We start from the raw sequence: 14736 nt of genomic DNA on the forward strand, positions 1-14736 counted from the left end.
CCATATGTCCGATTAGCTGCAGGCAACACCTGACTATCGTGGTGAGGTATTGAAGTGAGGACTTGGGTACGTTGAGGAGGAGCCCCAGCCTGTGAAAGGTGTCCCTGACAATTGTCACTTGGGACTGGACCTCATCCTTGGATCGACCTGTCAGTAACCAGTCGTCAAGGTTTGGGGTACAGTCAAACTTACCTTTTTCACAGGAAGGCCTCCACCACCACCATGCTCTTCGTGAACACACGGGGAGCTGTGGACAGACCGAATGGGAGTATTGTGAACTGGTAGTGTTTTTGGTTTATTACAAATCGGAGGAAGCATCGGTGTGCCGGATGGATGGCGATGCGGAAATAAGCATCCTTCATGTTGAGGTCAGCGTACCAATCTCGCAGATCCAGTGATGGGATGATAGTGCTTAGGGAGACCATGCAGAACCAGAGTTTGACCATAAATTTGTTGAGTCCGCGAAGGTCTAAAATGGGTCGAAGACCCCCTTTTGTCTTGGAGATTAGAAAGTAACAGGAGTAAAACCTCCTTCCCCTTAACTTCTGTGGAACCTCCTCCACTGCATCTATCTTGAAGAGTGAACAGACCTCCTGCATAAGGAGTTGCTCGTGAGAGGGGTCCCTGATGAAGGACAGAGAAGGTGGGTGGGAGGGAGGGAAGGAGGAGAACTGGGCTGAAGCTTGCTGACCCTGGCGTTCCTTTTCGTTAACTGCTGAAACGACCAGAGAGCAGGGAGTTGGGTGGCAGAATAGGAACTCATAGCCCTTGGATGGGGCAAAGTATTTTCTTTCCCCACTCCTGGCCGTTGGCATGATGGAGGCTGGGATTTGCCATATAGTATTATAATTACTTTGTATGGTCTTTATCAGAGGGAGCGCAACTCTGGAGGGACCTTCAGGAGCCAGGATGTCCACCATTGGATCCTCCTGCTGGACCGTTTCCTCTGCCTGGAGGCCGATGTTGAGGACAATCCTGTGGAGAAGCTCTTGGTGAGCCTTATGTCAATCGGTGGTGGTCCTGAGACTGATGTACCCGCCACCGCTTCGTCTGGGGAAGAAGAAGACATGAGCTGCTTTTGGTTGCCCTCGTGCTGACCCTCCTGCAAGTCCCCATAGGCCTGGGCCACGTTGGGGCCTGATGGGGCTGCCATCTCCTGAGGCATCGTCTGACTTGGTAACACCACAGGCACTGCTCTTGGGGATTCGAGGGTGGCCTAGACAGCATGGCCCCAATATAGCGACCTGGAATGGTGTCGCATAGAGTGTCTGGACCTAGAGGCTCTGGAGATGGTGCAATGTTGTTGATGGTAGGCCCATGGGGTCCAGAAGGGCCACTGTCCCGGAGGTGGCCACTGTGGCTGCCAAGCTGAGTGTGAGTCTCTGCTGGCCATTGTCCAGTGCCTGCTGTAGCTGGAGAGACCGGAGTCGGCTTCAGAGCCGGAGGATACTGACAGAGAGGACCAATGAGGTGCTGATTCTTGAGCAGCTGTAGGGTGCCGTGAGATACAGGCTGGGGACCAGTGCCTGGATGATCAGGACCGCGAACAGTACAGGGAGTCTTGGGACTAGAACTGGTGCCTCTCACACAGTGCCGGGGAGGTTGCTGGCGCCATGCTCCAGTGCCAGGCGACCGATGGCATCCTGGAATGGTGTCTACATGCTGATGCAGGTGTCACGGGTATGTCCGCCTCCAGTGCTGAAAGCTCACGTTGGGTTGCGAGTGCAGGGGAGTGGCGTTGCACTGAGCTCAAACGGGACACTCATCAGCACTGAATTCACTGGGTACTGGACTCAACAGGGCCTGTGGCACTGGAGTCAATGGTGCCAGTTCTTGGCTCGGGCCTGCAACCTTTCTTTGCATGCCAGAAGCCTCTCTAAGCATCTTGGTAGCTCTTTGGGGAGAGCGCCCTCTTTCCCCCTTCTTATGACACTTGATCAGTTCCGGAGAGGTCGATTGGTGCCGAGATTGGGCAGCCTGCTTCGGTGCTGGCGATTTACGGTGCCTGGGTGGTGCCAGATCGCACACCGATGCCGGGGCACTTCGCCCTGAGGAACCCGGGCCTGGTGCCGGGCGGTCTGGGGCCAGTGGTGATAGCGCAGCCTCCATGAGCAACTGCTCACAACAAAAGTCTCTTTCTTTCTTAGTGTGTGGTTTGAAGGCCTTGCAAATTTTGCAGCGCTCAGCCTGATGTGCCTCTCCCAGACACCGGAGACAGGAGTCATGAGGGTCGCTATTAGGCATAGACTTGTGGCACGTGGCGCAAACTTTGAAACCCTGGGCTTGCAGCATGCCCCGCAGCACAAGGTTGGTGCTGGAACTAGCTTCTAGACACCTGAATACAACTATATGTAAATATCTGATAACTATCTAAGAACAACTCTAACTAGAAGACTGAAAAGCTAAGGATCACTCACAAGAGAGAGAAAATGTTCCAATGCCGTCACAGATGGTAAGAAGGAACTGAAGACAGTTTGGGCCGGCAGGGGACTATACACCATCATAAGGCCACTCTAGAGGGCTCCCCTGCCGTCCTGATGGGAGCTGCTAAGGGAAAAAGTTTCCAACCTCCGTGCACACAATGCGTGCACACCAATCACTCGAAGAAGTCGTCATTTTTCTGCAGGGAAGCAAAGAAATTCTGCATGTGCGCAGTGGCGCAGAATTCCCTCAGGAGTAATACATGCACCAGAGAGCTGGTCTAATATGAAGGGTGATGGGAGAAGAATAGATGAAAGTTATCCAGTGGGAGAGATAAGGAAAAGGAGAGAAGTCAGTTGAGGTCCATTTGCCTCCTATGTTCACTGGCAGGTAGCACTGCTCACTGCAGATGTAATTTTTTAACACATTATTTCTTATTGTAAAATTAAAACTAAGATAAACAGAAACATGAGAGCCTTAAGTGAATAAACAGTAACAACCACTATCACCACCTTTAACATTATCAATATTTACAGCTTGTTAGAAAACAGAGGAAAAATTTGTTAACATTTTCAGGATTTTTTTATTTTTATTTTAAATTTTATTTCATTAGAAACGTTCTGAACTGCTCTATCAATATTATTCAACTTTTCCCCTCAGATCATCTGTTTGTTTTTTAATTTCACTTAATTGTTTCTTTCTATACTTGCCAATGTATGTGAGGGTAGAAGTCTGTCTCTCTGTCCCAGCTGAGTTACTGGCCAAGCAACCATAAAGTCCTGCGTCTTTTGAAACGGCCTTTTTGATTATCAAGGTGCCTTCTGGGGTCAACCTATATCTGGGGAGAAAAAAAAGAGTATCGACAAAATTCAGTAGTCATTGAGAAAACAATCTCATGTAGTAGCAACACCATGTCCAGATGGTTTTCATATATGCAAGTGTTTTGTATAAATAGTAACTTCCATCAGAGCATCTCAAAGTGCTTTGGAAGCATCATCAAATTAAGTCTTGCAATATACTTGTGAAATGGGGTAATCATAATATCGCCATTTTACAGATGAGAAAACTGAGATTAAAGGGCCAGATTTTGGAGTTTACCCAACTTCCTTTCCCCCCTCCCCGCAAGCACTATTTACAAGTCTCACAGGCCTTTGAGGTTGGTAGGAAATTTTCATTCAGAACATTTCATAATTCCTAAATGCTAATTCCTGAACACTATCCTCCTCAAATAGAAAAGAGGGAAAGGTTGCAAGCCCATTACCATACCTGTTTGATCCCATGATAAACATGTCATTGTGTGTCCAGACTATCTTTGGCTTTGGATAACCTGTTGCAGAACACATTATAGACACCTCGGAGCCTTCTGTAAAAGACTGATTCTTAGGTGATATGACAACTTTGGGTGGTTCTGTTAAAAATAAAATAATAATAATAATAATAATAATATTGAAACATCAGCTTGTCTTTTATGATGTTCAAGTTTACAGCCATTTACAGAAAACCTTGATAATAAATTACTCTATACACGCTTCAGACACATTCTTATGATGGAAAACACCACTAAGAAAGGATTAACCAGAATTTTTTCCCTCATTGCCTCCTTTTAATACTATTGATGATTCTCAGATCTGCATGAAAAGAGTAACAAAGCATCAGATGCTGCTCAAAAGTATAAATAGAGATTATATATTTATAGAATCCCTTATATCTAGGCTGGTTCTCAAAATGTTTCATATTACATACTTCTTAAACTAGAGAGGTCTTCTTGTAGACGCCTCCCCTCCCAATTGCCCAACCCCAAGCTTTGGCAGGAGACATGCATGGCTAGATGAAAAAGTAGTATTAAAGATGGTATTTAGGTTACAAACAGAAAATAAACCCACATATTCACTTAGTCACTTCAGCTGTGTGTTTTGTGTGTTTGTTCCAACCCAGATGTCAGCATGAAACTCACGGAGTGGGAATCCACAAGAAGGGAGACTTAAGAAAAAACTATTAAAAATCCTTGAAGACTAAAAGACCATTGAGTTCTGGATAACACCCCTTGACTATTTAGGGATAGGGGAGCAAAGGACCAGCAGGGTGTAAGTAGCATTTAGGCAGCTCATAGGCTTTCTGGCAGCCCTCTCTACAGGGATACATTTAATCCTGGGTGACAAAATTAAATACAGACTTGAAATATAATATTTTTAAATTAAATCATCAGCAGTCATAGTGGAGCCAGACTGCATCTATGGTGTTGATGATACCCATAGTGTTATCATGGGTTCTCTAGGGGAAGAGACTGATCAGAGTCAATGAAGCTGCTCAACAATGCCCTAGACTGATTTCCCCACTGAAGTCAGTAGACTATCAATACAGTTCATTTTGGCAAGTGATGAATCTGCTCCTTTTACAACACAGCCTCACATGCCTTCATGCACTTTTAGAGGAGAATCAGCGGCAGATGATGGAGTATCAGAAGGAGAAGAATCTTTCAGGAGTAAATGCTGATGATTCTCGCTAATGCCTTCTACAGTAATGTTGCATTTGTTTCACCACCACCACCCACTATTGGATTAGCAGCATTTGCCTCCATTGCTGCAGCCTGTGTTACAATTGCCTTAACTGCGTCTTTACAATCAGTGCCAATCATGTACCATCTGAGGTTTAATACATGTCCTTCTATTCTCCTTGCTGGCAACAACCAATTACACTGAACAGTCAGGGTCAGGCAGTTTAGGTATTAAGGTGAAAGTGGACTTCAAGAGTCAAGTTACAAAGACCAGGATGCATACTGCTAAGAGAGTCACTCTGCAATTAAAGCCAAGCTACAGACTGCTAAGAGTCACACAGTAAATAAATGTGTAGTACACAGGTGTGATGACATCATCCCTTGGGAGAGGGTGGGGTAAAATCTGCACTTGTGCTGGAAAATATACATACATTATTGCTGACATTAAAGTAACAGTGCAACAAACAGCAACAGCAAAACGATTTTAAAAAACTAATCTGGGACTCCAAGTTCATGCTGAGATGGTCACAGGCTATCTAATCAGCATGAGCGACTGACAGCAGCATTCTCACAGTCCCAATATTTGCCACAACTTAATTTTTTTTTTAACACATATAAGAATTTGTCAAGAAGAGACATAATTTACAGGTAACACAGAGTGATACATCAGTATGTATACTCTCCCCTTCCTTCACCTTAGAGAGTAAAGGCCAGGGCCGGCTCCAGAGCCCAGCGGGGCAAGCACCCGCCTGGGGCGGCCCTTTCCCGGGGGGGCGGCAGGCTGGGCCGGCGGACCTGCCGCAGTCATGCCTGCGGGAGGTCCACCGGAGCCCCGGAAGCAGCGGACCTGCCGCAGGTATGACTGCGGAGGGGACGCTCGGCGGGCGGCTCCAGTGGACCTCCCGCAGGCATGACTGCGGACGGTTCGCTGGTCCCGCGGCTCGGCTGGACCTCCCGCAGGCACGCCTGCGGCAGCTCAACCGGAGCCGCCGGACCAGCGAACCGCCCGCAGCTGCGGGAGGTCCAGCCGAGCCGCGCGACCAGCGGACCCTCCGCAGTCATGCCCGCGGGAGGTCCGCTGCTCCCGCGGCTCGGGGGCGCCTCCCGGGCATGACTGCTTGGGGCGGCCAAATTTGTAGAGCCGCCCCTGGTAAAGGCGGCCATATATGGCCATACTTATATATATCGGGGTGGGGGGGCGTATTTGCTTCAATGGGAAAGGCTGCCATATAAGACCCACAGTGTATTGCATATTATTTTATTTTATTGGTTGAGAGGGAAAAAATATGTAAAATATTAGCACAATGCTAATACGAACTATGCATTTGTGTGTGGGATAAGCAACTAAACATAGTGGAAATAAGGTTACGAGGACTGTATGATTAACAGTGTAACTCTTCCTAGTTTAGTCACTGGAGATCCCTCCACAATTAGTTTAAGATGATGTGAAAAGCAGGGCCGCCCAGAGGGGGGGGGCAAAGGGGGCAATTTGCCCCGGGCCCCGGACTCCGCAGGGGCCCCCAAGAGAACAGCGGAGGCTCCCGCCTCCGCCCCTCTCCTGGAGCCTCAGCGCATCAAGCGCCGAGTCTCCGCCAGGGCCCCTGAGCCCCGCCCCGCTCCGAGCCGTGTGGGGAGGGGGCGGGGCTGGGAGCTCCGCTCCCTCCGCTCGGCGTGGAGCTCCCAGCCCCGCCCCCTCCCCACGCGGCTCTGAGCGGGACGGAGCTCAGGCCCCGCCGGCCGCACACTGCGGCTGTTCCGGTGAGGCGCTGAGACTCCGGGCGAGGAGGGAGCCGGGGGCAAGAGGCTGGGGCCGGGGCCGGGGCCAGGGGGAAGCGGGACCCGCCGCCGAAGCGCAGCCCGGTCTTCGGCGGTGGGGGGCCCCTTCCGTTCCGGGACCCGCCGCCGAAGTGCGGGCTCACACAGCTCTAAATATCACTAAAATCTCTAAATAAAGCTTCAGTGGTATACAGATCTTACACTGGGCCTCTGCAGAAGTTGAATTTCACCTAAGGATTTCAGGTTCCACTGTTGTCAGTCCCGCATTTTTTGCTGGCACTAATGCTCATTAAAACAATTTTAAAAAAGTTAAAATTAACATTTAAAAACCCAGAGTGATTTTTATTTTTAACATGGAAAAATATTGTATACTTCTATTAAGAGAACAGGAAATATATAGCATAATGTACAGTATTAACAAATTATTTCACAAAAATATTTTTCATTCCTCTAAGCAACTTTTTATCATGCTCTTTCACTGTACTTTTGGAAAAACCCATTTGGATAGTAGTAATTGAAACAGCATTTGTATATAATCATATGACTCTTTAACAGAACATGAAGGAGGACTGTCTTGAAGCACCTTAGAGATTCAGTAATTCTTTGTTGTCTCTTTACCGTCTCAAACAACAATTCTTTGGAAAGGCGTGTGATTTAAATTGTTCGCACGACTAGGAATGCATAAACAAAGATAAATAAGTAAAACAAATTAATTGTGTCCAAATCAAAAGCTATCACACAAAAAGGCAATAGTTTTAGTGACTTGCATAAACATTTTGCAAATTTTGCCGATAAGGTGTGGTTTTTGCAAAATTCACTTCTACAACATACTGACCACACTAACTAGGCAAATCTCAGTCCTTGCAATCTGGCCTTCCTGCAACCAAGCAGAGAGCCCCATTATCTTCAAGAGGATTTCACAGAGACATCGGTATCTGCCTGCTTGGATCAGATACCAGGATTAGAGTCACTGTGTACTGGCCACTCTCTATAGGCCTGATTCAATTCCCACTGGGAAAGAGTCCCAATTAACTTTAATGGGCTTTAGTTTAATAGTCTATTTTCAGATGTGAGCAAGTATGTATCATATGTCTTAATTTAAGAAGTAGGGCGCTGTACTTTTGGATCAGAAGAATCATCTCCACTTACAACCATGAAGTGCTATGTGGTCAAAGCATGCAATAGAGGGATGCCTGTGAAGTTCTGTATGGCCATCCATTTGTTAAAAGATCTTTAATTCTACATTTGTAAGTGCCAGGATGGAGGCACGCAATTTTGATCTTCAATTTTTTGAACATCTGCGGTTAGTTAGTGTCATGAATGCACATCCCAAAAAACTACAATAAGATCAAAACCTGCTTGCAACAGATATTAACATATATGTTGCTGAGATAAAAGGGAGGATGGAGTTAGGATGATACTGTGCATTCCCACCACAGACTGGTATTTCTACTTTGAAGTCAATTCTGGCACAGAATCTAGGTTGGATCCATTTCTAGGAAAGATTATCTTTATGCACATGCACATACACAGTCAATATATTTTCAAAAGGAATCTTTCCTTCTCATCTGACTTGTATTAGCTTAGATCGTATTTACCAATATGCATTGGATTTTCTATGGTTTCATATTAAATATTCATTGTATTATTTTACATTTTTGTATTGTGAACTAGATGAAATCAGCTGTGTAAAAAAAGGCACACAAACACAGTTCAGCTACTGTTGCAATGACAGGTCTGAAGAATAGACTTGTTAACGTATGTATCAAAATTAATAAATAATATTTATTAGATACATGCAGAAGACTTCATTATCAAGTAGCCACATTGAATGGATTGGCCACAATTGCATGCACTTAATTAAAAGAAAAGTACAATCTTAGGGAATAGTTCTCCTTCTCTGACGCATGGAAGATGCACCGCATATTAATTGTTGAAAATTTAATGTATTTTTTTGCAAGAAGGGGCATCATGGGAACATTAATATAAAAGTGAGCCATATTCACCATCATTCCTCTAAGGCCCTCTCAGAACCCTGAGGATTACTTCTTCTATCCTCCTCTTTCCTATGTCTTTCTGCATACAAACGCCCACATTGTAATAACCATCATCCTGGTTGAGGAGAAGTGGTTCCTCCAAAGCCTAACCAGATTCCTGAATTAGCTATGGGTTGCTACACAAAACAACATGAGGCACCAGAGCATGCTCTAACCCTAATGTCACAGCAAGAAAAGACCAAAGTCTGTCTCATTCTTGGATCACTGTATGGTAATACGTAATGGCATCTGAGAGGAGAGTAGCTGGCCTATCCTTGTCCATGGATTACAAATACGATCAGTCCTCCTTTATTTTACTTTTATATGTACTTCTAAAATCTTCTGCATTTACCAGACATCTCACTTTGGAAATGTCTTCCTGGCCATGTCCCACTATTCTATCCTCTATGAACTTATCTAATTTTTTTTAACCCAACTTTACTTTTGGCCTTCACAACATCCCACGGCAATGAGTTCCACAGGTTGACTGTGCATTGTGTGAAGTTGTGAGTAGTGCAGGGGGCACAGAATTCATATGGCCTGCATATTTCCGTGCCCCTCATCTGAATTTTTTTTTAAAAAATCGTCCGGGGGACACGCATCTCTTCCCCAGCAGCGCATCTGTTCTAACATGCCTGGAGCAGCCTCAGAAACGGGAGGGGGGGAGAGGAAGAGTGGGAACGGGGGCTGGTCATGCATGCCTGTGTGGTTAATCACTGTGCGGGGAGGAGGGCTGGGCATATATGCGTGCCAACAAACGAGAAAGAAAGAGAGAGACTCTGTCCCTCTCTCTTGCTAGTGCAGCTCGCTGGTGTAGAAGGGTAAGGCTTTTTATTACGCACGAGGCAGGCTATGTCCAGGAGACAGTGTAGCAGCCTGCCTGCTAGTTAATTGATCTCATTCTCTAATGCACAAATGTAGCAGCCTGCCTGTGTAGTAACATTGTTAAAGTTACTGTTGATGGTTAATTGATCTCATTCTCTGAGGCAGAAGTGTAGCAGCATGCCTATTGTTCCTATTGTGAGTTATCTGTTCCCATTTTCAGTCAATTCCCCCAGGAGCATAAAACCCGTAAGAGTTTTAAGGCCCCTACATTACCAGAGTGATGTAAAGGAGCCTTATTATAAATGATAATAAGGGAATCGTCAGCTAGGAAGATCTATGTGCTTTTTCACTTTTTTCCTATGCCAAAGTGGCACAACGGGGTTAGATTACAGCTCAGGATTTATTTTACTTACCCATTTAAAAAAAAAAAAGACTTTGAGGGCAAATAAAACATTTACCAAGAAGTCAATAAAATGTCAGGATAATCAGAACCAAGCACTTCCCAAAGTACCCAGCCAGGTCCAGGACAATGATTAACAAAACTGTATGACTTTCATGTGTGAAAGTATGAGCAAATAAAATGACATTCTACTTTTGTTGTTGTTGTTGTTGCTTATGGTGTTCTGTAATGTGATTTAAATGAAAATCCAGGATTATAACTGGAATGCAGGGTATTAGCTACCAAGTGTTTGTAACTTAACTTTCATGTGTTTAGGAAATGCTGAATAGTTATTGTGACTTTTTTCTGTATTGTAGGTTAAATAAATTACCAAGACAATTGAAACTGGTGTGATTATATTGCATTATTCTGACAAATAAAATATGCAGAATTTTGAAATTTTTGGCACAGAATCCTCCCAGGAGAATTACTCCAAGTTCCTCCTCTTAAAACACTCATCTTTCAAAAAGCCTATAGACTCTAGTTCTTCCCCGTCCCCCAAGGAAATGCTAACAAACTGACAATACAGAACAGGAAATCCAACCCCACATCATAGAACAAGACGAGATACATCTAGTCATTCAGTCACTTGGCTTTTTGTTGCATTTAATTCCCCATTCTTTATCTGTACTTTGTTTCCTTCAACGCATAATCCCTTTGGAGCACTGGCTCTTATCTTCTTACTGTCTGTAAAGTGTCCAGCACACTTTGAATACTATAAAAATAACAAATAGTAATAACCTCTTTTTGAGGTTCATAAGTGACAAACAATCACGTGTTGGAAGCATGGGAAGTATTTGATGAGAAAGCTTTGTTTGCTTAGCTCTTAAATTGTAATGCTCTGCAGATGATCTCATCCAGGGAATATTATCTGAAGAGGCTTCCCAAACCTAAGCAAATACAACCCACAGAGAAGCTTAACAATGCAAACACAGACTTCACTTAGATTTTTCCCCTAATTCCCTTTCACTGCAGGTAGGAAAAAGACTATTTCTCTGTATGATCTAGCAGGAGTCATTGAATGGGAAACCCTGAGAGAGAGAGAGATTATTAAATTTGTAATACTCACTAACTTCCCAGAGACAAGTAGGTGAGGTAATATATTTTATTGGACCTACTTCTGTTGATGAAAGAGACACACTTTCAATGCATACAGAGCTCTTCTTCAGGTCTCTGGATAGGCTGCTCAAGCAATCTCTGACACCCTCCTCCAAACACATGTATTTCCTGTGTAAGAGGCTAACTTCAAAAACCAGTGTAATGACTATCATTGAGACTGCTGTAAATGGTAATTAGCAGCAGCTATGCCATCCAGACATATGGCTACCTACTGATTTAATTATTTTTTATTCAAAGAACATTGACTTTTGTATCAAAGAACATTGCTTGGGAGTTTAACTGTTTTATTTCCTGTTTTGAAAAGAGTGGAAGTACCATAGCGATAAGAGACTTTAGCTAATAACTTTAGTTAACATTTTCCAAGCTGTGTATTTTAATCATCTTAGATAGCTCTCAAGAACAGTTTAGAAAGAACCACTTTGCTATCAAGACTGCTTAATATTTTAATTTTTTAAGGCTGAATAATCTTGCATTTCCCCCATTTAAAGTATCAACAAACGAGGTTGCAATATTCCAGTTTCATTAGATTTTTTTTCCTTTTGTGCTGGGAGGATCTCAGCACTGTATTATGGACTATTCCTTTCATTTTATATGGAAATCTGCACTATATTTTTGGAGTTCGGGATGTCATGCCAAGAGAATGAATGGTATGTATACAAACTTTTCATTCTATAATGTCTTTATTTCCCCGTTATCTTTCTTTTTCTCCCACAACTGCTGCCAAACTGCATTCAGAATGCTTAACCTCTTCTCTCACCAGCACAGGGGAATATTAATGCTGGGTTGTCCAGCAGAGAGTACACAAAAGATATTTTGGGCAAAAGATTCTCCAAAAAAAAAAAAAGTTTGATTTTCCTCTTATACCACTGTACATTCACTTTCCTGGAATTACTTCATTACACTACTGTAGGTGAGGAGAGATTCAGGGTCAACGACTGTGATTAGATATCTGGCTGTGTTCAACACTGCTTGCTGCCCTCTAGGATTCTCAACCAGGGCTAAACATGGTTTTGTCCTTGTTGTGGAGAAGCCCAAACCATGTACAGCATGGGAGCCCAACCTATGGCCCACAAGAGCATTTCATAAGGCCTGTGGCCTGCTTCAACAGACCATACTCAGGGCCTATCCATTAGTGTTTTGTCATCATGTTTACATCATTTTAGTTTACATAAGTGTGTAAATAGACAATAGTATACCTAGAAACAACCTATCTAAATACATAGGAAACAAGCTGAATTTACAATATAAATCAATACAGATGACTTTAAATCTTATTAAAATATGTAGAATCTGTTTGTCCACACAAAGTTGTGGTTCTGTTTATGTGGCCCTCCTGTGTGATAAGGTTGGGCACCACTGATGTACAGTACGCCCAGGGCCAGATTCTAATCTTGATTCTGAGTTGCATTGGTGTAAATCACAGTGATTTATCCAAACCTGTTCCCTGGCATAGGAATGTGGTTGACCTGTTAGGACAAGAGGTTGAGAATGCTTTCTTACAACAGGTATTCAACACAGTTGACTCTGTCTACACCATCAGGACTGAAATTGTTTCAAATGCTATCTTGGCAGGAGGTAGGTGGGGGAAGTTGTCATAGTTGACACCTAATGTCAAACATGCAGTTTTTGTAGTACAGTGTCCACGGTATGTTCACTGAATTTCTGTATTGGGTACCACTGAGATCTTTCCATCACAGTACCACTTGTAACAGGCTGATGCAAACCTTTCAGTTGTGACAAGAAAAATCCTATTTGAACCTTTACAAAAATGCTTAGCAAAATAAATAGACAATAAATTTGTCAGACTATTGTAGCCCCCAAGGAGATTACCTAGATTCCTGGGGCTCTGTCTGCTGGCAGCTCAGGGAGAGGCACACTGTCCCTGGTAGGGAGGGGGAGCCTAGGCAGACTCAAGTCTGCCCAGCAACCAATAGGGAGTGAGATGCCCCTCCCAGGGAGCTCAGGAAAAGGGAGAAGCCATTTTTGAGTCAGTCTGGAGCCAGCCAGGGCCGGGGCAGGACTGGCTATGTGGGGAGCTGGTGAGTCCCAGGCCTGCATGCAGGGTTCCCCCTGAGAACTGGCCTCTAGTAACCTGAAAGCAAGATCCCTCAGCTGGGCTTTTCCCGCTCCACTGATGACTCCCAGTTTGTAGAGTTTTGCTGGGAAACTTCCCCAACCAGTTAGCCCTCCAGCTCCCTAGGTGAGACCAGTCACCACATAGTCAGCTCTGCTCTGGCTGCTAGTCCAGGGCTGCTGCCTGCTTTGAGTGTGTCTGGACGTTGGGCTAAGAGACTAATTTTGGATTTTAGTATAGTTGTGTAATCTGCACCTTGAGCCGGGCACCCCTTTGTGGTGAGGGGAAATCCTGAGACCGAAGCAGCCTGACTCCTGCCTGAAGAGGATCCCTGCCAGCAGAGATCAGCCCGCTGCAGTGACTGAGGAGTCCAGAGTCATCTCTGAACCTGAGGATCATTCATGGAGTTTGTGAGTGCACCATCTTTTAGTTAGTCAGGGAAATTGTTTTGGGGACCCCCTAATCCCTGAACTGTGTCCTCAAGCCAGAGAGTAAGGGTTTGGGGATTTTATAACCTGCTGCCTATTAAACCTGTGGAAGGATTTACCACCTTCTCCCATTTGTGAGTCCTTTGGGCTATACTGAACCCAGTCAGCCACACTGCTAAACCACTGCAGAGAAGATATTGTGGTCATAGGTCATCAAGGGCCCCAACAAAGTACGCGTACCAACGGGACACTAATCTTACATTCGCTACATCAGGTCACGTGAGTGGAGAAAGTCCTGAGTATTATCAGCATGGGCACCAGTGACTCTAAGAATAGTGTTTTACCCTGTGATGTTATACTTGTCTCCTGTTTAATATAATTTTTGTGTTTGTGTTATTTCTTGGAAATCTCCAACTATCTGGCATGTAAGTGGGGATTACCCTGTGGTTAGAATTCTCCTCCCAAGCTGCCCTGGTGACCCTGCCAGGAAGGAGCAAGGGGGGTGGAAGTACCGCCAAATAAATTCATATTAAAAAATACAGACGATACACCCTGCTGAGTGGGTGGCGGGATCCAGAAGAACCCAGACCTGTCCATCAAAACCTTTAAGCAGATTGGCATTAAAGAATGTAACTGCGTGGAAAGGGGGCACTACACTATAAAGACACCAAATTAATTATTTATCATGCGATGCTCAGAATATAATACAAAAAGTTTATAGCTTTCATTCTGTCTAGTATGTGACAACTCATGTAAATAAGCTCATCGACACAAAAAACTGACCTATATGCTGTTTATCAATAGGCCAAACCACCAACAGCCAATGCTTCTTCACCTTCAACAGGTCCCTATTTTTGTGAGATGAAAGCACAACATACCTCATTTCTTATTAATCTGTTGCTACAGCCATGCATGAAATGCTGAAACTGCTGAAAGCTAAACTTCTCTATTAATCCTTAACCAACACACAACACAAACCACAAAGGTTTTCCCACACAATACAGCTGTGTTGCAGAGCCAAAGAGCAAAGTCCAAATTCTATGATAGTATTTCATTGCTGGAATACTCAGAGCTGGAAATCTTAAAAACCAAGATTTTGCCAATAAAATTACATTTTGGCAATA

At 44.3% G+C, this 14736-nt stretch overlaps 1 protein-coding gene across 1 annotated transcript in view; it reads right to left on the bottom strand.

Moving 5' to 3' along the window:
• Positions 1-14736, bottom strand: part of HMCN1 (hemicentin 1) — a 319979-nt gene that overhangs the window by 180967 nt on the left and 124276 nt on the right. The window contains exons 12-13 of the mRNA XM_045027042.1: positions 3688-3829; positions 3132-3259 (exon numbers count right to left, since the gene is read on the bottom strand). Coding sequence (XP_044882977.1) covers positions 3132-3259; positions 3688-3829 — 270 coding nt within the window. The remainder of the gene's footprint in view (positions 1-3131; positions 3260-3687; positions 3830-14736) is intronic.

The sequence above is a fragment of the Mauremys mutica genome, chromosome 8, assembly GCF_020497125.1.
Source record: "Mauremys mutica isolate MM-2020 ecotype Southern chromosome 8, ASM2049712v1, whole genome shotgun sequence".
NCBI classification, from domain to species: domain Eukaryota; kingdom Metazoa; phylum Chordata; order Testudines; family Geoemydidae; genus Mauremys; species Mauremys mutica.